A 27506-nucleotide genomic window follows, 5' to 3' on the forward strand; every position below is an offset into this window, starting at 1 on the left:
CTCAACCACACAACCACCTACAACCACACAGCCACCTACAACCACACAACCACTTACAACCACACAACCATCCACAACCACACAACCACCTACAACCACACAGGCACCTACAACCACACAACTACCTACCACCACACAACCACCTACAACCACACAGGCACCTACAACCACACAACTACCTACCACCACACAACCACCTACAACCACACAGGCACCTACAACCACACAACCACCTACAACCACACAACTACCTACAAGCACACAGCCACCAACAACCACACAACCATCCACAACCACACAACCATCCACAACCACACAACCTCAACCACCTACGACCACACCCACACGCCTACCTCCATCAATGACGACGACAAGCCCACCACCAACCACAGCATCCTCAACCTCCTCTGACTCAGCCACCACAACGACAGCCACCTTCTACATCTGCTATGAGTGCAGCAGCCCGCCCTCAGCCTCCTGCAAGACATCGTGTCCAGCGAGTGGTCAGTTCTGGGCCTGGAGGAGTCTCAAACGTTCCAAGTGCCGGGGTCCCTGCATGTCTACAGTCAAGCGACACCCACCAGGCAGTCAGTTGCAAACTTTATTTTTATAAGATATATAAATATATATATATATATATATATATATATATATATATATATATATATATATATATATATATATATATATATATATATATATATATATATATATGTATATATGTATATGTGTGTATATATTATTAATTATTAGACACACATTTGTTTATATGCGTATACATGAATATTATATATATATATATATATATATATATATATATATATATATATATATATATATATATATATATATATATATATATATATATATATATATATATATTGACAGGACCAATGATCTCAGGACAAAATATATCAGGACAAATGATACCACTGACAAATGATCTCAGACAAAATATCTCAGACAAAATTTCTCACACCTAAATTTTAATAGTGTAGTTTATGATTTTGGATGATCTGAAATATTTTTTTTATTGATTGTCATATGGTTTAGTTTATTATGTTTTAATATTGTTTATAGGCCTACATAATAATTGTAAGAAATGTTTGGCGTATAAATTTGTCATTTTGCACTAAACATTTTAAAGTTAGTATTAGTAATATAGTATACGAAGATTTAAGATTTTTTTCGTTAGACAGCGTAGGTGAGCTTGCCAAACATGAGACAATCCTACCATGTCAGGTGGACGAAACTAGATCAAAGGGAATGAAATAACAATAAGGAGACACATTCATATCAAGGTGGCCGCCCGCTTTGATGGCAGAGACATGCCTTAAGGAAAAAACATCCGATCTCCATGGACAATACAACTAGCATCAAGAGTCAAAAGTTTATGAGTCGGTCACACCTTAGTGATCAGGTTACAAATGCCTATTTAAACAAACAACGAACATGTCGAGCAAGAGTTCACACAATAGATGATCACATAGTATTGGAGAGGTGTGATCATATTGATGTACGTGCAAGCAAAGAAACGTAAACGTTATGTTTGGGTTGATGATGCAATAAAAACAACAATTTAACGTTACGAACCTGAAGTCCCATTCACATTTTTTTAAAATATTTCGCGTGTTTTGAACCTTAAGGTTGTATAACAACCATTATTTTATTTGTTTTATACATTATCATTTAATATACCTTTCAGGCTAAAGGAGTAAGTTTGTTATAATTTTTACTTTTTCGAATCAAATGCTACGACAAAGTTTAATAAATTTTTGATGGCTTGTTCGGTTAACAAATTCATCTTATTCACAAAGTAAACAACCGATATTAACTGTCAATAAAAAGAAAGTTCAAATCAACTAAAATCATCGTACATACTATTAAAATTTCCCTGTGAGATATTTTGTCTGAGATATTTTGTCTGAGATCATTTGTCCATGATATCATGTGTCCTGCTGTATTTTGTCCTGGTATCTTTTGTCCTTGAGATCATTTGTCCTGAGATCATTTGTCCTGAGATCATTTGTCCGTGAGATATTTTGTCTGAGATATTTTGTCTGAGATCATTTGTCCTGAGATCATTTGTCATAGCACACCAAATATATATATATATATATATATATATATATATATATATATATATATATATATATATATATATATATATATATATATATATATATATATATATATATATATATATATAATGTGTTGCCAATTTTTTCATAAAATATGTTGATGTATGACATATCTGACGGCTTGGTTGAGTGGTAGAACGCTCGATTACTTACCCTAAATTCTCAAGTTCAGATCTGGAGTCTGCAGAGCGTCCCTGAGCACAACCAGCTCTAATTGGTACCTGACTCGTTAGGGAAAGTAAACTTTTTTGTAATTCTAAGATTACTGTTCTATTTTTACTAGATGTGGTCCGTGGATGTTCAGACGGCAAGTTCCCAGGTCTACGTATCCCAGCCAATGGCTGCCTGACTCACAAGAAGGAAGTCACGTGCTTTTGTACTGGTGACCGCTGTAACACCAGAAACATGGTGCAGGGTGGCCACACATTCTGGAACTAACAGCCCTCACACCCCTCACACCCCTCACACCCCTCACACCCCTCACACCCCTCACACCCCTCACACCCCTCACACCCCTCACACCCCTCCACCCCTCACACCCCTCACACCCCTCACACCCCTCACACCCCTCCACCCCTCACACCCCTCACACCCCTCACACCCCTCACACTCCAGCAGCAGATTGATGAATATTTCACTTTTTCATGAGGAAACTTGCTTTTAGTTTATCAGGACAAAAAACAAATTATTTTAACGTAAAAATTAAATTCTAATAAAGTATTTTATACATTACTACTAACTCGACAATAACAATAAACCTCTCAAAATAGAAAATGTGTTACAGTATAGTAAAATACATTGCTGATTAAACAGTATTTTTTTTAAAACACATTATCAAAGTTTCTTTCTTGTTGTTTTTTTTTTCTTGTTCATTGTCTAAAAGTAATAATTGTAACAAAAGTTCTACTTTACATTGAAAAATTGACACATTTACTTTGTAATTTTTTTTTTAAAGTTACACTTAAACTAATAATGTATTTTTTTCTAGTTTGAAAAAAAAACAATAGAAGCTCTATTTTAATGTAAAATTGTGTGATTATTAAACTTGAAATGGTATGTTTAAAAAATTTCATAAAAAATGTTTTAATAACAAGCTTTTATGTACTAATGCACTAAAAAGTAGAAAATAAATTATAGACTACTATTTAAATAACTATAAAGAAAAGCGTGGGCAACTTTAGCAACTATTGAATAGCTTTACTAATGTTTAGGAAGAGACCCACGCTTTTCTTTATAGTTATTTAAATAGTAGTATAAAATTTATTTTCTACTTTTTAGTGCATTAGTACATAAAAGCTTGTTATTAAAACATTTTTCATGAAAAAAAATTTAGTACTTTACATGTTTTTATTTACAATAGAGTTTCATGACCAAAAACCATTGCGCGCCTATTGAACGTGATGACGCGTGTGATGTGATTGGATAGAAATGCCTATTAATTCGGTCAAAATATTAATTAATTCATACAAAATTAATTAGGCATCCAATTAAGTCACATTTAATCTCACGATGCATTGTCTTTATGTCTTGCCCTACGTACCAATCACGAACCATATCTGTCAAGTAGAAGCGTTCGAATTTTCGCTCGAGCGTTTCGATCTACACAGAGAGACTGACGACTGACGAGGAAGTGAGTTAAATAAAAGTTTGTAAATAATGGAAAAACAAAAACAATTATAAGATCGCGTTGGAAAAATGTAAAAACTTTTAGTGCAACCAACTCGCTATTGGTTCTATGGGTAGAATGAATGTTTAAAAATATGCGACAAATAAAAATTGAACATATGTACTTAAATATCAAAATTCAATGATAATAGATAAGTAAAAGTCTAAGATATTTTTTCATAACAACACTGCAAAGGGAAATAATTGTTAATATTTAATTTTTAAAACTGTTTTATTGGTTATTTCCCTTAATAAATAAATACAATTTACATATTGCTTGATTTTAATGAATAATAAGAAAAACAGATAATAAGCTTGAAAACTCTATGTAATCATACTCAAAAAAAAAAATTAAAAACATATAGCAAGCGATAAAATTATAGTTACATTTGTAAAAATTACAGTTGTTAGGGAACCATCGATTACACCCATTGTCATATTTTTGTATGGAATATAAGCCGCTGAAAAGGCGTTTTGAATCATTTTATCAATTCAAATATTTTTTTAAAAAAAAACGCCATAAAACTCCTCCTAGAAGTTAACCGGAGTGGCCAGGGAAAATAAAACAATGAACGCCACAACAATTCTTTTCTATGATTAAATACACATTCGTGGTCAATGGGGTATAGCTTTGTAGTTTATTTATATTAAATAATATAACATCCCCTATCACCACCACTGTACCACAACACCTTGACTCTCCTAATCCAAATTTAAAATAAAAGTGTTTGCTAAATTGCTATTATATTTACTAGTACTGTACTGTGCTGTGCTGTGCTGTGCTGTGCTGTGCTGTGCTGTGCTGTGCTGTACTGTACTGTACTGTGCTGTACTGTGCTGTACTGTACTGTACTGTACTGTACTGTACTGTACTGTACTGTACTGTACTGTACTGTACTGTACTGTACTGTACTGTACTGTACTGTACTGTACTGTACTGTACTGTACTGTACTGTACTGTACTGTACTGTACTGTACTGTACTGTACTGTACTGTACTGTACTGTACTGTACTGTACTGTACTGTACTGTACTGTACTGTACTGTACTGTACTGTACTGTACTGTACTGTACTGTACTGTACTGTACTGTACTGTACTGTACTGTACTGTACTGTACTGTACTGTACTGTACTGTACTGTACTGTACTGTACTGTACTGTACTGTACTGTACTGTACTGTACTGTACTGTACTGTACTGTACTGTACTGTACTGTACTGTACTGTACTGTACTGTACTGTACTGTACTGTGCCTACGCATATGTTGACAAATTAAAATTCGTGCTTATGTTTACAAATTTTAATCTAAAACAATTAGTCTTAACATACGTCAAAATTTAACAAAACATTTTCTAGGTGGAGCTACGTTACCTCCCTTTTTAACGTTACTTTATATCGGTCTCGCCCTGCTAATTAAGCGCCGACAATTAAAGTCCATCTTATTTAACTCGGCACAATAAGGCTAAACAGTCAGTTTAAAAAATGTCTTTTCCCGTGTACGGCAGGGTTGCCTGTTTTAGACATGGCCTGTTCCTTGTTACCTTCGTCTACCTTTTGTCGGTCGCCACATCAGGTGAGTTAGATTTCAACTAATTTCTGTTTTAATAAGAAAAATATTTTTAAAATATTTTTAAAGACTTGACTCAAGAATTGTTTATTTAAATTGTACGATTTGCCAATATTATTTTCTGAAGTAACTGCAATAATAGGTTACATGACGAGTGTCAAGAACAATTTTCTAGGTCTAGACCTTTAATTTTAACATCTGAGCAGAACAATGCGGTAATACAATGTTACCATAAATTAAACTAATTAGGAAAACCTTTTGTCATTCGTGTTATTATTACCTCTTTTCATTAAGAATCTTGAAATTATTTCCTAACTTTATAGAAGCTGATTCATATTAATATAAATTTGTTGTTTTGCATTTTGTATAAAATGTTGTAAAAAGCTCGTTTGCTATTAATTTAAAAAGTAATTTTAAATTTTGAAAACTAAGTTGTTGCTTTTTATAGTCCACCATTAAGGATTCTATTACTGAAACAAAATTAGAGAATCTTAAAATGCCAATCTCCATAATCTACAACAGTTATAGACATAGATGGCTTATCCTGAAACAACAGACGGGAATTTAACGTACATTTTGTTGACAGTGGCGTAGCTAAGGGAGGGCGCTGACTGTATAAGGGTCGCCAAAAGGGGTAAAAAAAAATAATCAAGAAGCTCATTTTGAGCTGAAGTATCGAATTATGCACAGTCAAAGTTACGAAAATAAACGACTTCAAGTCTACACTCACCGATTCAACTGTTTTCTACCTCAATTTTGTGGCACCGAAGTAGAAACTGTTGCGGATATCAAATGGTAAGAAGCCCAACAAACCTTTCCAACTGGGGGAGGAGGGGGCACTTTTTTTTTACAGGAAGGAATAACTAAATATAGAAATAGGAGAGATGGGGCGCAAAACTGACAGTTCGCCTCAGTTTGTTGGGTGCTAATTTTACTTTTTTCTCACAATGAAGTGTTGTATGTCACTATTGGGTGATTTGACGGTAATTTTGACACTAACCACTGACCACTGACAGATGCTAGCCTTTGCCAATTCAGCTAAACCTAGTCTGTCACCAAACCTTGACACGGCACAACACATTTTCGTCAAGTTTCGCACAGCAACATTCATTATTTTTTTCTACAAGTTGTCATTGATTTTATCAAACACACCCCCCCCCCGTCCCCGCGTCCCCTCTCACACAGATTCGAACTGTGGGTCTCGAGCCGCCGCCCACGCCTGCCTGGCCACAGCACGTGACAATGTGACGGCCATCTTGGAGGGCAGGGACTTGACCCTATCACCTTTAGCCCAGCACAGTTCTGTATGTCTGTAAGTCCGATTTTTTTTCATGTGGTTTTTCTTTTTTAGGATTTTCTCAAAATAAAATTGTCTAACGGCTCATGACGTAAATCAGCGAACTTTTAATTATGGCTCAAACAACAACAAACATCGTTGTATGAGATTTTATGTCACGTGATCAGAACTCCATGGTATCCAACATTTGTTAGTGTTGCGACTGGCTAATATTGAAAGTCTGTGGCGTATTCAAAAATGTCAACAGCAATTAAGCCCAGTCATAGGGAATTTCCGGTTTAGCCACCATGAGCTTTACCGACCCAACCACACTAATAGGGCTGGTAAGTAGGTAACCAACCAGCTCTATGGCTCATGCAGGTTTTATTGAGCCGTAGAACTGGTTGGTGACCTACTCACCAGGCCTATTGAAAGACCCTCTTTATTTTCTGGTTTTTAAAATACATATTTTGTTAGAAAAAAGGTTTCTCAGAAACGAGTTATCAGCAATAAACCTCACCAAAACATAGTAAAAAAAAAAGAAAAAAGTAAATTTCCATTTTCGACCCTGACGGTCCATGGGGCAAGTAAAGTAGAGTTCACCTGTTTCTGTGAACGTGGCGTATGAATGGATAGTATAGTCAGCACTATGCCCAGCCGCCTTTATTTTCCCTAACTTAAGTTAGGTACCCATCAGAGTTGGGTGGACTTGGGGACGTTCTACTGACTTGAACCCGGTTTTGAACTCGAAACTCACGGGTTAGCATTCTAGCGCGCTATCGCTAGGCCATCCCGTAAAGCGCCATTATAAGATAGAAATAACTTGAGCCCTTGTGTGTCTTCCCACAGCACCTACTACAACTTCGTCAGCTGTGTCGGTCCTAACCTCGACGGTTGCGGCCCCTTGCAGGTCGCACCTTACGTCATTTTTGGAAAGTTTTTAAAGAACTTTTGCTCACCATCAGGATTTCGAGGTCAGTCATATCACAGTTGTAAGGTCACTTTCTGAAAACACGTGCGTCCATTTAGTCAGTGCGCAGTTGTATGAAGTAGGGTATCTTTCAGTAAACACATGTGTCTATTTATAGTGTTGTGGCTAAAATCTTGGGTAACTTTCCACCTCATTAAAAATGTACCATCGGTCAATGAACAGACCAGTATCAGAACAACTTCAGTGCACCTACCAAGGCAAGGTTTTGATCTGATAAAATTATATGCTACCAAAGCCGGTAGGATCAATTTCATGTCCTGCATTTGCGAATTTTCTCGCTGGGTTTTCAGTTTGTGATTACTATTTATAGCATACGTTTACAAACTCCAAACAATGTTTCTAGTTTAGAATTAAGTGTTGGGGTGTCTCAGTTTCGATTTACCAATACTCACAATATCCAATAGTAATCCATAAAGCAGTACGGGTCCTATTCTCTTTGGATCTATCAGGATCTCTCTTAACAAACAGGTACAGCCATTACAGGTCAGGTAACTTCAAGGTAAAACACTTTTAGTTTCTACACTTCACCATTGAACTTTGATCACAATCTTTTCCTCCACCCCCCCCCACACCCCCCCCCCCAAACAGATTTCCTGAGGTTCTCCCCGTGCCTGAGGGACATCCAGCACAACACCTCACCCTGCTCCATCAGCTTGTCCACACAGCCCAGGATCACAGGGGGGTGCCAGTAAGTCAGGGGGGGGGGGGGGGGGGGCAAACGATGAGGGGGGTGCCAGTAAGTCAGAGGGAGGGGGGTCAAATGATGAGGGGGGTGCCAGTAAGTCGGGGGGGGGGCAAATGACGAGGGGGGTGCTAATAAGTCAGGGGGGGGGGGGGGCAAATGACAAGGAGGTTGCCAGTAAGTCTGGGGGGGGGGGGGCAAATAACGAGGAAGGTGCCAGTAAGTCGGGGGAGGGGGGGGGGCAAATTACGAGGGGGTGTCAGTAATCCGGTTTGGGGTCAAAGTCAGGGGCTGTGCCAGTAAGTCGGGGGTTAAATAACAGGGGGTGCCAGTACTTCGAGGAAAGGATGGGGGGGGGGGGGGGGTCAAATGACCGGGAGGTGCTAGTAAGTCGGGGAGGGACTTTTAGGACTCGCTTAGAGCTACACACTTTAACAAATGACGGTATATCTCAGGTAGATGCCACTTATAGCCAGAATAATTAGCTAATAACCCCCACACCCGGTATAATGTTCTATAGGCCAATAATTTTACTCTCGGGTCTAATTACTTTAATTTTAGAGCATACTTTCTGTAACTTTTATTTCACTCTATATCTACAATTTTATTCCGAAAATCTTAAAACTTTCAATAAATAACACGAATGTACTCTAAAACTGTCAATTAATTACTATAATCTACTCTCCAAACTTTCAATTAATTAATATAATCCATTCGCAAAGCTTTCAAATAATTACTAGAATTTATTTTTAAACCTTTTAATTAGTCACTATCTATATTCTTCAAATTTTTAATTAATTTCTGGAATCAAGTCACCAAACTTTCAATGATGTTGTTTTTAATACAATGTTTCCCTAGAGTCTCTATCAACTACAAGAGCTGCCTAGTCTACAGCCCACTCAGACTGTGCTCTGTTCAAGACGGCACCATCTTCAAGTACGACGTCCCGGGGGAATGTGTCCTCTACAACACCCTCACCACCACAACCACCACCACCACCGCCGCACCGGCACCCGCTCCCCCCAGCACGCCGCCCTACACCTGCTACGAGTGCAGCAGCGGGGCGGCCGGGGACTGGCAGAACACAGCGTGCCCTGCTAACGGAAATGTCACCGGCTGGGCTCGGGGCCAGGTCATAAAGTGTAACGGCCCGTGTATGACGTCAGTCAGACGCCATCCTCTTGGAGGTACGCGACAACTCTGTCTGTTATTTTATGGCTTTTTACTGGTTTTCAAGGGTTTTTACTGGCTTTTCTACTGTATTCAAAACTTTTTAAAGAAATGTAGGGGAAGTTGTTAAATTTAACTGCTTGCACAGCTTTTAATTTTTAGAAACAGCCTTACATAAGTGGACAGGTTAAATCAACTTTGGAAGATGAACAACTCTTATAATTCTTCTTCTTCTGCGTTCTTAATTGTGTTTATGGTGGAGGATTTAAACAAGTCCAACTTCGTGGATGAACTGGACTGTGGTCTCAAGATTTTCGGGGGGGGGGGGGGGCGGTAGATTTTCTTTCGGAGGGGGGGGGGGCGGGCGGACACTGTTAAAAGTATATATTTTCTATATAAATTATATAAATTTCATTTCGTTGGGGGGGGGGTAAAAAAAATTCGGGGGGCTTCGCCCCTCCCCCCCCCCCGAAGAGATGCCTAGAAGAAACTCTGTGAGCCAGTGTTTGGATCGCGCCTGGCTGTATAAGGAGCAGTCCTATAGGACGTACTCTGAAGATTTTGTTGTGTCACTCTTACAATGATTTGTATTCCTTCAACAGAAGTGGTCCGAGGGTGCTCCAGCGGTTACTACTGGGGGGTGGCCGTACCCCGGCGTGGCTGCCTGACCCACAGGGATGACGTCATCTGCTTCTGCTCAGGTGACCGATGCAACGACCGCGACATGACCGTGGAGCAGCAGAAGCTGTTGCAGATGCACGGGAAGTGACGTCACTTACAGTTTCAAATACACAAGACGTTTCGCCACTTGTACCAGCACAAGAATTAATGTCATGCGTATGGGCTCAAAAAAAAGTAGTCACATACAAATGACATACAAAACCTGAAGAATTTATATATTGTATATGTTTTATGTGGAATAATATCTAAATTATTTGTTGTTTTCTTTATCAATATGAACAAAATAAATAAAAATACAAAACTTAAATTGTTTTTTTTTCAATTTACAAATTGAACAAATTTGTGTGAAGCTGAATACTAACAGAGTCAAGAGTATAAATGATCTGATAGCAAGGAGGTTTGGGAAACAATGGCAACACCAACACAAGACATGATGCCATGCTGTGTACTGAATCACAGCATACGTTTTTCCCATCAATTCGTGCCGTTTCCTTTTCTGAGCAGGCGCTAGATAGACCAGATGCAGTAGAGTTCACATGTTTGTGTGACAGATGGCATATGAAGAGATTGTGTTTACAGTTCTATGTACAGTCGCCTCATCTCTAGGCCTCGATGGACTCAGGAGCAGAATTCTGACTTCAGAGAAGGATTCAAACTCGCGACTTCTGGGTTAGCATTGGTGCGCCTACCAACCACGTCTTCCCTGTGGTCGATGATATTGTGGAAAGACTTTTTCACACTTGGTTTATATCAGAAAGCACCAAATCTTTCCATCGCGTGGACCTCGCAACACTTTCTTCTAGGACTTTTTATTTCCTTTAACAACACAAAAAAGAAGACGCAGCCTGTTACCTTGAAGATAAATGTGGACAAGTTTCACACTTAGTATATATATATATATATATATATATATATATATATATATATATATATATATATATATATATATATATATATATATATACCGATGTATTTATTTGTAGTGCATATGGTTCATAGTTTCAATCATTAACAGTTTTTATAAGTTTTTATTAGCACGTCTTGTTTTATAGATATAAAAAACAATAAAATGTAAATAACTCAGGTAATATTGAAGACGTTTCCTCAACAGAATAAACTTGGAAGGTCAAAAAACAAAGTCCGAATTACATTTGCCTGCGCCTTGAATTCAATCAAAACTGTAAGTTACCTGCGAAGCGAAATGTAGGTTACAACCCTACGTGTGTATAGTGGTGACGTCTCGACATTACGTAACCAGGTTGACCTCCCGTGTGGCGGCACACCTTGTGCCAGGAGATCCAGGCGGATGTGACGTAAGGAGGATGTCAGGCAGGTCCGTGTCACAGATACCTGGTTACCCACCTGCTGTCTCCAACACCTGGATACTCACCTGTCATGCTTGTCTCAGGTTGTCGTTTATATATATATATATATATATATATATATATATATATATATATATATATATATATATATATATATATATATACATATGTATAATATATATCCTTATATATGTATATACATGTACAATATAATTCCTTATATCTATATATATATATATATATATATATATATATATATATATATATATATGCCTATATAAGGAATTCTTTGGGTATCAAACATCACCAATTCCCTCTGTCACGACAAAATCCTAGCTTCGCCACTGGTTTTGAGTTAAAATTGTCTCGTGTCTTGTGTTCAAGTTGCATCCTTGCAGTGTTGTAGTATAGATAAAACTGCAGTTTACGTAGAATATTATAAATCTTGAGGAAATCTTCCAAAATTAGTACAAAACTATTAAAACATAACAAAGGAAAATTCCACACATAGTGATGAAAGGAAAATAGTTAAATTGTAAATATATTTAAAACTTTTACACTATCATATCTAAAACTGCAATACTACCCGCGACCTTCGAAATAATTTAAATAGGTTGTGATACAATGAAATACTTCAGTTTGTAACTTGAAGCTTTCGTCTGCCGCGACAACTAAAAAAAACGTTTTTAAAAAAAAATTATTGTTTATAATAGAGCCTATACAGTACAGTTGAATTTTGTTTTTACATGAGTTAAAAATAAATCAACAGGGAGATAACTGTCAAACAAATAAAACGGGAGACAACTTAAAAATAACCTTACTGGGAGAGAACTCAAAAACAAATAAGTAGGGAGACAACTTTAATTAAGATAAACTTACAGGGAGAGAACTCAAAAACAAGTAAACAGGGAGACAACTTAAAAATAAACTTACAGGGAGAGAACTCAAAAACAAATAAACTGGGAGACAACTTAAAAATAAATTTACTGGGAGACAACTTAAAAATAAACTTACAGGGAGAGAACTCAAAAACAAATAAACAGGGAGACAACTGATAAGTCACGAATGGCGAGTACAGATCGTGTGACGATAAAATTCAATGATTCAATTGTTTTTAACAGCGGCATTGATTCATCAAAAGTTCTCAAAGGCTCATGATAAAAATACGCAATACATGGAGATCAGGATATAGCTGAAAATAAAACTCATTATAACTTTTTAAACCTGAGACTAAAACAACAAACAAGCAGACAGACTGAATACAAAGACAGTCGATAAAGTAAGGGTACCAAAGGATTTAGATGGTGTGCGGATACCTTGATGATTCAATTGTTTTTGTTCACTCAAGCGGATCGGAGAAAACAGCACGAACCTACTAATCCCATAGTCACGTGATAATTGTAGTCAACAAAAGCTTAACAGTTGGGTTGATAATCGTTGATTAGTCCCGACGCACTTTGTAGTTCACTTTGGGTTTGGCTTATTGTCCCCAGGGCGTGGGTTTTAGTTATGGTTTGGTAGGGTTACGGTAGATGAACTATCAATGAACTATATATGGTTTTTATATTTTATGTTTCATTGATATTTTATCCGGGTGAGAGGGAGGGGGGCAGTGGACGTGCTCCGGTGGGAGGGGGGTGTGGCAAACAAAATTTGAATTTTAAAAAGCATGATTATTGCTATTGGTCACCAGCCTTATAGCATGCGTAGTCAGCATGGCCACGCCCCTAAGTTATTTATGTAAAAGTGTATGTAAAAAGGTATGTAAAACATTATGTAAAACGTTATTGGAAAAGCTATTAAAAATTATGTAAAAAAAATATGTACAAATTTATAAAACGTTTTGTTAAAAGTTATGGCTGTATGTATGGCTGTAGATATATATTTATATAGCTGTGTCTGTACACATATCTGTACGTTTAAATATATGTGTGACGTGTGACTACATGATTGGGGGTTTTTGTGTTGAAATCAAGTTGTACACTGCGCTGTTACGTAACAGAGATGGTCTGGTCTAGAGCTATTCTTCGAGGCTTAATGGTTAACCTAGTCACTAATTATCCTGACTAAATGGTTAATTTAGCCGCTAGTAAGCATGGCTGAATGTATAACCTAGTCACTAGTCACCCTGGCAAAATGGCTACGCAGTTGCGTGCCTTGCGTCTCATGTTCACTTCGAGCTAAAAGTTCTTTATACAATCTAGATCCGGTCGTGATTTTCCGGGTGGATTAAATTTCCGGATCTACTATGACTCATCTTGAACTGCAGACACAAACTCGTGATTCCCCCTCCCCTTTACACCAGCCCCACCCCCATCTAAAAAATTACTCTGTCCTCCACCCAACACCTTCCGACGACCAGCCAAGTTCTGATATCTAATCAGGTGGGAAAATCGATGATTTCTCTAGACCAGATGCAAACTGACGTCACATGCTCACTGATCCGTCAAGTACTATGACGTCGTTGATTGACGTGACCTGACTCATCGACACCCGGATGATGAAGTAAAGCGATGTTATCTGGTGAAGTAACACTAACATTATCCGCTGAAGTAACAAGCTGGCTGGTAAAGTAATGCTGATATTATCTGGTAAAATAACGGAGAAGTAATACTAACATTACCTGGTGAAGTAACCAATTGTGAAGTAACACTGATATTATCTGGAGAAGTAAGACAAATATTGTCTGGTGAAGTAACAAGCTGATAAAGTAACGCTAATATTATCCGTGTTTTTCATAACTGTGACGTCACAAAGGGGATGCAGTTAAGGGGGGGGGGAACCAATTTTCTTCCTTTATTTTAAAATATGTGTTTGTAAGTGTGTGTGTGTGTATGAGTGTGTGTATGTACATGTACTATTCAGACAACAGCCACATTCACAAATCCCCCCCCCCCCCACCACAACCAAACAAATCGTTTACTTGGAAACTCTTAATTTCTTCGAAGACACCTACCACAAGATACAAGATCACCCCCCCCCCCCCCACCCCCACACCCATCCTAGTAGTACTTTAAGACCCACAAGGAGATGAAAACCCAGCAAGGGAAGTCAACAAAAGATGAGATATTATCTCCCTTACTTTCACGTGATTCAAACAATTGGCTGTCGTTGTAAAGTTTTCAGGCACTCACAAAAATAAAAAAATTAAAACTTAGACTTTGTGATCAATTTTATTATGCTGATATAAATCCATTATAGGGCCAAATTATTTAACAGAAAAAAAATCCAATTCATGTTGTTGTAAGCTTTAATGCCTCAACGTGTGTACAGCTGGCTTCAAAATGTGACTGATCGTTTCAAAATGTGACTGATTGTTTCAAAATGTGACTGATCGTTTTAAAATTTGACCAACGAGTCTCAAACTGTGATCTAAAAATGGTCTCAAATTGAGACATGTTAAACTTTCGAAAAGTGACCTATTGCAAGTCTATAAATGTGACTTATACAGTGGGTAGCCTGACTTATACAGTGGGTAGCCTGACTTAAACAATGGGTAGCCTGACTTATACAGTGGGTAGCATGACTTATACAGTGGGTTGCCTGACTTATACAGTGGGTAGCCTTACTTATACAGTGGGTAGCCTGACTTATAATATGGGTAGCCTGACTTATACAGTGGGTAGCCTGATTTATACAGTGGATAGCCTGACTTATACAGTGGGTAGCCTGACTTATACAGTGGGTAGCCTGATTTATACAGTGGGTAGCCTGATTTATACAGTGGGTAGCCTGATTTATACAGTGGGTAGCCTGATTTATACAGTGGGTAGCCTGACTTATACAGTGGGTAGCCTGACTTATACAGTGGGTAGCCTGATTTATACAGTGGGTAGCCTGACTTATACAGTGGGTAGCCTGACATATACAGTGGGTAGCCTGACTGTGGGTAGCCTGACTTATACAGTGGGTAGCCTGACATATACAGTGGATAGCCTGACTTATACAGTGGGTAGCCTGACATATACAGTGGGTAGCCTGACTTATCCAGTGGTTAGCCTGACTTATCCAGTGGGTAGCCTGACGTATAGAAAACTAGTGACGAATCTATGAACTGGAGTGGGGGGCGTAGAGAACTAATACTGCGGTCGGCACTATGCCCAGCTGTCTTTACTTTCCCTGAGTCATGAACTCATAACCCCCCCCCCCCCCAACCCCCCCCCCCCCCCATAGACCCCTCGGTATACATATAAAGTATGAGGGGGTGTAAATCGAAAGTTTGAGGGGGGGGGTGCAAATCGAAAGTTTGTCCCCGGGTAAAAATTTGAACCACCCCTCCCCCCTCCCATGAGACGATCCTGGCTACGCTACTGATTTAACATCACATGTTCGCTATTGTTTTCTGTAGCTATTCCTCAGGTATCTGTTTATCAACTAAGCCCCGCCTTAATTGACGAGAACATTCTTTGCCTACGGTTGTACTAATTACTTGTTTACATCTTTAGACCGCTAAATTAATTACTGCGTCTCGCGTTATAAAAAAAAACCCGATGATTAAATTAATCAATTTTAAAAAATAATTACGTAGACCTCGACCTCCTGCACATGCAGAACCACGCCAATGACGTCATAGAGCCGTATAAGTTATGAAAACGTCACAGCTAGGTGTGCGCCGAAATGACGTCACGGCACGATTGTTGTTTGGGTGTGTGACAAATGAGAGGCGTGTCGGAGTTGAAGACGACCAATGAACCGTTAGATCGTCTGCGGGCACTGACACACCCGACCTTCTGCCCACCGCATGCCAGGCATCGCCCGGCCTGACCTTCACCTTGGTGGCAGCGGTGAGAAATGTACTTCCTGTAAACTTGACCAACTTACGTTCTCCTGCTGAATTTAGCGAATTTTGGGCAATACAAATGTTGTACATGAAACAATTATAAACAAACCGTACCGATTAATTTGTGGGTGGGGTATCTATACATCAAGTTACGTAATATGAAAATATTTTACTTCAAACCTCCCCTTCTAGAGTAACACGTCATACCTCACCCCCTAAAATAGCGACGCGAACATCGGCCCCTACGCCGACAATGACCTAATGAAAAGTAACGTTTTATTTTTATTCCTACAAACAGAAACCGCACAGTAGCGTAGCGAGGGGGGGGGGGGGCGGGGGGGGGGCATATGTCCCTTAGGCGCCGACCTTATGGGGCGCCAAAATGGGTTGGAAAAATAAATTGAAAGGTTGAGGGGGGTGCAAATTGAATGTTTGAGGGGGGAGGGGGGGCAAATGAAAATCTTGAGGGGGGGTGCAAATCGAAAAGTTTGTCCCCGGGCGCTGGGAAGGGTCGCTACTCCTCTGAAACCGCAGGTTCCTTTACTTACTCTGCCGCCTCTACCCCACGCGAATCTTTGTCTCACATTTCACATCCTCACTCACCTCCCCCCCCCCCCCCCGCCCCCCCCCCTCCCTCCCCAGACAGTAAAAAGATGATGTCCTTATTATTTTGTCCGCAACAAAGTTTCAATATAACAGACGAGCCGACCCGCGGTGTATCATACGCCGCTATTTAGTTGTTGTTTTTTTCTACTTTTCAGTAATTTATAATTTGTGAATTCGACAGTACCAATGCTGCCACTGAAAATATTTGCTTTAACACACTAACCCCCCCCCCCCCCCGTGAAACAGCCTCCTCTTAGTTACCTCCTGTAAGTTTAAAGTGGGTTCAAACTAAATTATCTGCCCCTAATAGCCGTCAGCAAACCCGGCTCTACGATTGTAAAATGTAAACATTTAGCGTGAGCCACAGCTCACCAGACCATGTGAGGGGGGTGGGGGGTGGTAGCGATAGAGAGAAAGAGAGGGGACTTCAAGGCGCCCTTGCAGCTTTTTTTCTAACGTCTCCCAGAAGAGAATAATATATATATATGTATATATATATATAAAAACAGAAATTATTCTTGTTTGTGAATATGTTATTTAATTAAGTCCTCATTAACATACTCGTAATTGTCTTTTCTTGTAAAACGTAGCTCTGCCAAAGACCATCTTTTGAACACGTTAAAAATTCATTATAAAACACACATTTTTCTGCTGATTATTAAAACTCTGAAACATCGTGACCTTGATACTCAAATGTATTATTAAAATTTAATTTCCTAACGGCTTAGCGGCAGCTTGAATTAAAAATCTAACGAAATCCCACCTTAGCATTAACTGCCCTGGGGATTCCCGATCCTAATTTAGTAACAGAAAATTTGCGAGTAATATCCCTTGATTAGATCGCTAGTCCACGCCCAATGCGCTGATGGAAGGCGGCCTTCGATCTATTGATACAAGGTATAATGTACCTGCAGCAAGGGGGTATGGCTAATCTACCTGTGTGGTTAATCTTTTGTGTAATCGACACTCGTAGCGTGCATAGAAAAAGTCCCCCACGGGGCTTTGTAAAAGTATATTTTTTGTAGGCCTAGGTTGTACCGTTGTGGAGAAATATTTGCACTGACCGATTAAATAAAAGATGCCTAAAAAGTGCAGTATGTTTTAGGGCGTGGTTGGGGGGTAGAGCGCTCGAGTACGGGCGAGTTTGCAGAACGTCACCTGAGTCCACCCAGCTCCAATGAGTACCTGACTCACAGGAAAAATAAAGGCGGATGACCATACTATCCTTTTATATGCAGAGGCGAAGAAAGATGAACTCTACTACATCTACCATTTGGATCGTTAGGGCTGAAAGGGGAATTTTACTTTTAATGGTGCAGCGCAGGCGAACATTTGTGTGCGTGCATGCATGTGTACGTGCGTGTGGTCAGTGCGTGCGTGCGTGTGTCTGTACTTTATCTGTTTTATTTTGTGTGTGTGTGTCTTGTGTCTGAGTGTCTTTGTGTATGTGAGTGTGTGCACGACTTCAGGTACATTTCGGTTAGCCGTACACCGCTAACCTTAGCATTAATGTTTTAACTACCTGTTACACAATCGGCAAGTCCCAGCGTATATCAAACAGATGAATGAGATGGGGGCGGGGGTAGTGTGGTGAGCTGAGCCCGACTCAAATAAATTAAACTCCGGCTTTAAAAACGATGTATCACTACACCAGGGGGTGGGGGTGGCAATCATTGACCCGTGACCGTCACACTGCACATAGCGTCATTACCACACGGGCCGCTGCAGCTGTTTGCTCTAGTCAACTGCATCCATCAAAGATGGCGGACTACATAGTGCATCTAGCGGCCCATGTAACATACACGGCAATTCAATCAGAGATTACAGATTACATAGATTACATATTACATAGATTACAGAGATTAATTCGTTATAAGACAAGCAGTATCTGTTTATTTAATGATAAACATTTTGCTTACTAGAGTTGTGTTCACGCTTACGTGTAGAACTATATATATATATATATATATATATATATATATATATATATATATATATATATATATATATATATATATATATATATATATATATATGTATATATATATATATATATATATGTATATATATATATATATATATATATATATGTATATATATATGTATATATATGTATATATATATATATATATATATATGTATATATATATATATATATATATATATATATATATATATATATATATATATATATATATATATATATATATATATATATATATATATATATTTATATATATATATATATATATATATATATATATATATATATATATATATATATATATATATATATATTCATCATATATATTCATATAAGTATATATATTTATGTATACGTGTATTTATGTATGTAATGTATATGTATATATATATATATTTCTGTATATGTATGTGTCTGTGTGTGTCTGTGTTTGTGTGCAGAGGCGTAACGAGGGCGGGGCGGGGCGGGGGATGCGGGCCGCACCGGGTGACACCAATTTGGGGGGTGACATCAAGGCAAAAAATTGCCAAATTTTTAGAAGAAAAATGCTTTTTAGCCTATCGCATTACTAATTTTAAGTACAAATTTAGTAATTTATAAAGATATATAGATATATATTTTGTTTCTGGGGGGGGGGGGGTGACACCACACCGGGTGATACCCGACCTAGCGACGCCACTGTTTGTGTGTCTGAGTGTAAAATTAGAGCATGAAACTTCCTTTATATGACCCAACCATCTTTTGTTTGGTTCAACAATCACTACAAGTAAACACTGAGCACTGAGACGTTCGCCTTTTTTTTCCTTGAGAATTTTTTTCAATGACGTGCTTGTTGTTTGTTTGTTATTGGATTTTGTTTTGTTTTGTGTTTTATTTTTAGAAGTATTTACTTTAGCTTGACATTTTTTTTTTAAATTATTAGCGCAAATTGTGCATGTGTGGTGTAATGTTGCTGATCAACAACCAAAAGCATTATGTGACACCCCATACATCATAAATAAGTGGCACACGGCATGTTTTATTTGTAATCATATTCGTTTAAAACCTATTTCATATCTTTTAAATTAGTATTATGTTTTTATATAGATCTCATCATCACCTTTCCTGTCGACCCATTGTAGTGCAAAGGGACGCAACCACACTTTCAGGAAAACTTTTTAATTAAAGAACAAGTCTACAAATTGCAAATTGTCAATGTTTTTATATCTAACCTACCTTTAGCCGTGTACGTGTATCCTGCTTTGTGGCTATACGTTTTTTTTTAAATTAAAAAGAATGTGTACATATTATTTTACATAAAGAGATTGGGTTGGCGTTTAATATTTCATTATATTGTGTTACATGGGGTGTGGTAGAGATCCGTGTTATATATCACTTGTGTGTCTTGTTAATTTCAAAAGCAAAATTCAATTGCTTTTTTTTTATTTTAATGTTTCATTTCCTGAATACTGGCATGAATTGTTTGAAAAAAAAATCTTAAAGCCATTTCGCTTTTATTATACACTACCCCGACATAAACCCCTCGACGATAGCCCCTATTTGAAAAGGAATTTTGTTTTCTCCGGGTGGATATGTCCGGGAGGGGAAGGTGTAGTTTCAATACATTCTAAACGAATAGTATAGTTAACTTAAGCTAACTACCAGACATGATTAGGCGTCTTTTTTCATTTATACATTGCCCTTGATCGTATATAACTTTATATATATTTATATAATTTATATATATATATATATATATATATATATATATATATATATATATATATATATATATATATATATATATATATATATATATATATATTTTATAATGAAGGTGACCTCCTGAGTAACCGCACCGGGTGACACGTGATCTAGTATCGCCATTGACATCAACTACGTCAGGACAGAACTACGGAACTAGACTTCCTCTGAAAACATCCGTCCAAGTCTACTGTACCAGGAACTTGCTGAATGAAGAAAGTTCTCAAACTATCGGTAAGATCTGGCGGCTCTATCACGTGACTGGCGGAGGTTGGTTGGTGTTCGTAGGGCACGTGTTTGCCAACTGTAGGAATTGAGATCCAGTGATGTCAGGTACTGTCAACTGTTAGCTCCCAATGTGTGTGTGTGTGTGCGTGTGTGTGTGTGTGTGCATGCGGGTGTGAGTGTATGCATGTGTGTATGCATGTTTGGATGTGGGTGTGTGTTTGTGTTTGTGTGCGTGTATGTGTGTGTGTGTGTGTGCATGAGGGTGTAGTGTCCACGTAAGTAGGGGTGTGTATGTGTGTGTATGGAAAGTGTGCATATGTCTGTGTATGTGTGGGTAGAGAAGGTAGAGAAGCGACTACCCCTGCACCCACAGAGCCGCCACACACAACGCTGTATCATTATATCACACGTCATATCATATTTCCCAATAGTTAGCAGCTACCGTACAGTTAGCTGGTAGCTGACTACAATGGCGGTGCGACTTAGCGACTTATCACACAGTTTTCAACCCTACCTAGTACCCAATGACCCCCCTCCCCGCACAATACCCAATTCACTCTCAATCCCTCGCTTCTATGTACCCAATTCGCTCCCCACCCCATGACGTACACCAACCCGGATCTAATGATTATCTCCCCTACAAGATCAGTGTACGTGGTAGTTCTGACAACAAGACCCAACCCTAAACAATGGCCCCCGGGGATAACTAGAGCTCATTTTAAACATCAAAGTCAAATCAACAAAATGACTTTCTATTTAGCGACCCCCATATCTTTTAAATCAGCTGATTAAGACGAATTTATAAAACATGTAAATGGATTTCAAGTAATGCCTATCAAAGCAATAAAACATTTATTATCTTATTTTTATTTAGTATTTGTATTTATGAATCAACATGCACTTTAAAGATTTAATTGTTTTGTTAGCTTCTTGTTGACGCGTTCTTATCTCAGTACAAATAAAAACACTCGAAATATAATGTCAACGATTTTAAGATAATTATCAAACATGAAACAAAAAACGTTAAGTGCGGTGACTTAGACTGCGAATTCGTGTTGAAATCTTTAGAAACAGAATTCATGTTTGTCGTGTCCTCTTCATTATCATCAAGACTTTTGAGGCAGATAAAGTGCATCTGTTTCAATGACCTTGGGATACAGGGGAAAGTGTGGGGTTCATGTCGCGGGGGGTTTATGTCCAGGGGGTTTATGTCCAAGGGGTTTATGTCCAAGGGGTTTATGTCCAAGGGGTTTATGTCCAGGGGGTTTATGTCCAGGGGGCTTATGTCCAGGGGGTTTATGTCGGGGGTTTTATGTCAAGGGGGTTTATGTCGGGGAGCCTCTTTCTTGTGCTAGTTTCTCCAACTGTCCCCAGTGGTAACCCATCTTTCTTGTGCTAGTTTCTCCAACTGTCTCCATTGGTAACCCATCTTTCTTGTGCTCGTTTCTCCAACTGTCCCCAGTGGTAACCCATCTTTCTTGTGCTCGTTTCTCCAACTGTCCCCAGTGGTAACCCATCTTTCTTGTGCTAGTTTCTCCAACTGTCCCCAGTAGTAACCCATCTTTCTTGTGCTAGTTTCTCCAACTGTCCCCAGTGGTAACCCATCTTTCTTGTGCTAGTTTCTCCAACTGTCCCCAGTGGTAACCCATCTTGCTTGTCCTAGTTTATCTAACTGTCCCCAGTGGTAACCCATCTTTCTTGTGCTAGTTTCTCCAACTGTCCCCAGTGGTAACCCATCTTTTTTTAACCTAGTTTCTCCAACTCTCGCCATTGGTAACCCATCTTTCTTAACCTAGTTTCTCCAACTGTCCCCAGTGGTAACCCATCTTTCTTAACCTAGTTTCTCCAACTGTCCCCAGTGGTAAACTATCTTTCTTGTGCTAGTTTCTCTAACTGTCCCCAGTGGTAACCCATCTTTCTTGTGCTAGTTTCTCTAACTGTCCCCAGTGGTAACCCATCTTTCTTGTGCTAGTTTCTCCAACTGTACCCAGTGGTAACCCATCTTTCTTGTGCTAGTTTCTCCAACTGTCCCCAGTGGTAACCCATCTTTCTTAACCTAGTTTCTCCAACTGTCCCCAGTGGTAACCCATCTTTCTTGTGCTAGTTTCTCCAACTGTCCCCAGTGGTAACCCATCTTTCTTAACCTAGTTTCTCCAACTGTCCCCAGTGGTAACCCATCTTTCTTGTGCTAGTTTCTCCAACTTTCCCAATTTAACCCATCTTTCTTGTGCTAGTTTCTCCAACTGTCCCCAGTGGTAACCCATCTTTCTTGTGCTAGTTTCTCCAACTGTCCCCAGTGGTAACCCATCTTTCTTGTGCGGTCTCTAGTGGTAACCCATCTTTCTTGACTTAGTTTGTAGCGCGTTTGTGCGTCGTTAAAACCGGGTTGATATAATTTTCACATTAAATATGTAAAGAACATAAAATCAAGCTGAATAAAATATAAATATTTTAAAACTAAAATACTTATAACAAAAACTACTCCCCAAAACGTTAAACTCATTCAAAAAATCAAGTTTCAAACTAAAACTTACCAACCATATTTTACACAACTCTGCAGCCCTAGCGTTAAGCTTTGTTATATCTGCCCTTATTATCTATATCTGTGTCAAATATAAAACAAATGGTTTTCAATTTGCAAACAGTGAAGCAAAATATTATTTCAATCAGAAAGAAACAATTTAATTAGCATAAATTTCTTTTTAGAGTTGTACATAAGCATGCAAGCTTAAGCCCCCGCCTGTGGGTATACATGAGTTACCCCCATCTCGTGATTAGGGTTGTCTCCTGATAGCTGTAGCTACTAGCTGGGATGAGGATTTGTATGGCTGGGATGGTGTGTTTAATGAGTGGTGGTGTCAGTGTTGTCAGACACCTCGAGGTGGTTAGTGGTTGGTGTTGTGTACACCTTTTCAACACCAATAACGACACCATTTTAATACTTATACAGACACATTTTTAACAAAAATACTGACACCTTTTCACCAATAATCCAGTAATACTGACACCTTTCACCACAAATACTAACGCCTTTTCACTACAAATACTGACACCTTTCACCACAAATACAGACGCCATTTTCCCACGAATACTGACACCTTTTTACCACGAATACTGACACCTTTTTACCACGAATATTGACACCTTTTTACCACGAATACTGACACCTTTTTACCACGAATACTGACACCTTTTTACCACGAATACTGACACCTTTTTACCACGAATACTGACTGCCTTTCATCACAACTTCCTTCTACTGCAAATGCTGACAATTTAAGAGGAAGGCAATACATTCGTCATAAGAAAAGAATGCTAAAATCTATCACTTTATTTTGTCTTCAAAAAACAACTCAATCAATGCCGTCTATTTAATCTATGCCATTTGTCACAATGAATTCAAGTTCAAATCAACAGTTGAGTAATGATTTGAGTCAGTGTCTAAGTCAGGTAATACAAGGAAACCATTAAACATGATGAATATTGTTTACAACGATCCTTACTAAAAATACATCAGTACAGTAATCTATCGATTATAGCTATCAGTACACGCGACTATAAGTGTATAGGATATATATATATATATATATATATATATATATATATATATATATATATATATATATATATATATATATATATAATCGAAAAGCGTTTTGTTTTGATTTTTAATTATTATTTTCCGCAAATATAATTCAAATATAAATCATTTTATATACGTATGTAAAATATCGCTATAGTTCGTTTAAGAAGTAATGTTCCTTTTTCCAACTTGGCGGTTCTTAGTGCAGGTGACATAGAGTTCATCTGTTCGTTATCTTCTGCTAATAAGGAGATAGTGTGGTTAGTTCAATGCACACCCGCTTTTACTTTTCTTATATTGAGGTAGGTACCTGTACGAGCTGGGTGGACTCAGGGATCCGAACTCAAGACTTTCATGTTAGCAGTCAGAAGCTCTACCGCCCATCCTCTCCGCCCCATAACATTTCGTTGTTTGGTGTAAAACAAACACATAGGCGCGTCAATGAAGAAAACACGCGAATTGCGATATCGCGAAATACGAAAACATGGGAATAGAACCACACCGAGATGACGTCATGTCTGACACGCACGGATGCACCCCGTGACACACGTTGATGAGCGTTAAATTAGCTCCATGTCCAACCCAGTCCATGTCTCAGCTCAAGCCGGAGACTCAGCACGTCCAGTACCCATCCATCATGCAACTGTCCGCCAACTGCCTACGTGATCGTACTACAAACGGCTGACAGGAGTGAGGCTATGATGCGCCTAGGCCGTAAACGTCGGTTATGTTTCACAATAAAACTTGGAGTAGGCGTAAGAGGTGCATATCCGTGTTTGGGGTCAGGGTTCAGGGGTCAGGGGTCAGGTAAACAAACGGCGTTTTGTATATAGGTGTATATTCAGGGGTGGACTGGCCAGCCGTTCTACCGGGAAAATCCCGATGGCCCCGGGGACGTTGTTGTGATAGACCTATTAGTGCTGATTTTTTAAATTTAAATTGTTGGTATTTCACCATTACTTTATACCAAGGCGTAAGATTCAAGTTTTGGCGGAGAAAAATGCAAGATGATGAATTCATTCTGGCCGGTTGGGGGTGATGGGAGGGGCTTTTAAAACTTTCCTGAGGCGCTTGGATGCACCCAGCCCGCCCTTGTGTATAATTATATTTTAGTTTTCAGTCATTTGCAACTGGCGTATAAAGTTGAATTTTTATTTCCAGTGTGAATATAGAGAACACTGATTTCACTACAACCAAAAGTTGCGCATATAACATTGCTCTTTTAAAGAGTTTTCAAGCACTTCTCCGAGGGGAGTGGGGTGCGGAGGAGACACTCCTTTGCCCTTCTCTAGGGTACGTGCCCCCCCCCCCCTTTGACGAAAAGAAACAAATAAATATTTATATAGAAAAATATATACTTTAAACTTTGTCACCCTCCCTCCCCCCACCCCCAAAAGTTTCAAGTGCCATCCTTACCACCCAACCCCCTGGAAAAAACTTTCTGAAAGAAACCCTGGTCTTTTATTCAGTCAAAGAATGTCGATACAAATTACACCCCTCCCCACATACACACACACACACACATCATATAAATACTTCACAATCTTGTTTTGTTATTTTGTTAACATCCGTAAAAAAAAATCTTCCATAAAACTTCGTTTCATTCCTTTCTCCCAACCCATATTTTGAAACAAAAGAATAACAACATGTTATGCTCCCCCTCCCCACGCCCAATGCACCGGCAGTCATTTCCTATTATAATTACTCTATCTGAAGAAATACCCGTATGCCCTACTTATGAAGACCCCCCACCCCTCTCCCACTCCACACACAGAAAGGTTTTATTAGGCTAGCCGTACCCGGATAAGAAGGGCACTTAACTCTAGATTCTTCTTCTTTTATCTCCAGTTATTATAGCACGGTCGTGTCATTGCACCTAGATCAACAACCAACTTGAGACATTGTACGCACAATTTGATGACGTCATTTCTATGGACACGAACTCAAATAACAAACACCTTTAATGCCGCTAAGTTCATTCTAGACTTACAGTTATTGGTACATCGATAATAGTCTACCAAAACAATTATAGCTTTTAGTGATGTATAGGGCTAACTCAAAACTTTATATACAAAGTTTTACAAAAGAAGAATGAAACTAAGTTTCCGTGTGTTTTTGCTATTCTCTGCTCTATAATACTATAGCCTAATGTCGAAGCTCAATTTTTTAACACTTTTTTTTGAGTTCACGAACTATGATTTTTTTTTTAAACTTTTTTGTGTGTTCAGTGATTCTGATTTAGTTTTTAACTTGTTAACTGTGTTCATAAATATTGATTTTTTTTAACGGCATTTAGTAGACTAAAATAGAGCTGTATAAAATTTAACACGTAAAGAAAATTCAGGGAAAATATCTTAAAACTGATGATGAACAATTTTTACAATGTGTGGGAAAATATTATATTAAAATGAATGACAAAAATTTGTTTTAAAATATGAGGAAAATATCTTAAAACAATTTACTAAATTTTCTTTAAACGTCTGAAAAATATTATCTTGTAATGGATAACGAATATTTTTTTTTTACAGAATGTGGAATATATTGTCTTAAAATTAATAATGAGCTGCTTTTAAAATGCTTAAAGAAACATTATTTAATAAAAAGAGATAGACAAAGTAGACATCCTAGACAGCCCGTGTAGACTTTCTAGGAAGCCAAGCCTGAACTAGCTTAATTAAATCGTTTCATTAATCAACTATCAAAATTAAAAATCATATCTTTAAAATAACATCGTAAATCTAATTTCTTGGCTGTATCGTTGTTTAAAAAAAAGTAGTTGATTAGTAAGTGGGTGATATTTAACAGCGGGTGTCAAATTTAGGGAGGTGTCAAATTAATGAGGTCTCGAATTAACGAATTCCCCGTGTCTAAATTACGCACAACTGCGTGGGCGTTACGCCACCTTTACCTGTGTGAGTTATAGTCCTTTACAGCGCTTCGTGTCGGCGCAAACCATCAAGAGTTGTCCTTTCTTACACCCCCCCCCCTTCCCTCCCTCCCCCACCGCCGTGGCGATAACGGAACTAAATCTTGACGACACAAATAGCGGATAATATATGCGATCGAGGCCGAAATTATTTTTGA

The 27506-nt window shown here is 38.4% G+C and overlaps 1 protein-coding gene across 1 annotated transcript; it reads left to right on the forward strand.

Annotated features, from left to right (window-relative positions):
• The first annotated feature begins 5215 nt into the window (after nucleotides 1-5215).
• LOC131938239 (uncharacterized) lies at nucleotides 5216-10427 on the forward strand. Its single transcript, XM_059296162.1, has 6 exons — nucleotides 5216-5379; nucleotides 6559-6685; nucleotides 7499-7623; nucleotides 8229-8328; nucleotides 9181-9509; nucleotides 10095-10427. Exons 1-6 carry the CDS (start codon nucleotides 5289-5291, stop codon nucleotides 10259-10261), a joined length of 939 nt encoding a protein of 312 aa, XP_059152145.1. The 5' UTR covers nucleotides 5216-5288; the 3' UTR covers nucleotides 10262-10427.
• Nucleotides 10428-27506: the final 17079 nt, after the last annotated feature.

The sequence above is a fragment of the Physella acuta genome, unplaced genomic scaffold, assembly GCF_028476545.2.
Source record: "Physella acuta isolate Inbredline_101_S28 unplaced genomic scaffold, ASM2847654v3 ptg000239l, whole genome shotgun sequence".
Classification (NCBI taxonomy): domain Eukaryota; kingdom Metazoa; phylum Mollusca; class Gastropoda; family Physidae; genus Physella; species Physella acuta.

What these genes read in the sequence shown, in the direction of transcription:
- LOC131938239 (XM_059296162.1), top strand. Translation starts at nt 5,289, where the DNA reads ATGTCTTTTCCCGTGTACGGCAGGGTTGCCTGTTTTAGACATGGCCTG. An exon ending in TTTGTCGGTCGCCACATCAG is followed by an intron (nt 5,380 to 6,558) that starts GTGAGTTAGATT and finishes CCTCTCACACAG; the next exon opens with ATTCGAACTGTGGGTCTCGA. An exon ending in CTCACCATCAGGATTTCGAG is followed by an intron (nt 7,624 to 8,228) that starts GTCAGTCATATC and finishes CCCCCCAAACAG; the next exon opens with ATTTCCTGAGGTTCTCCCCG.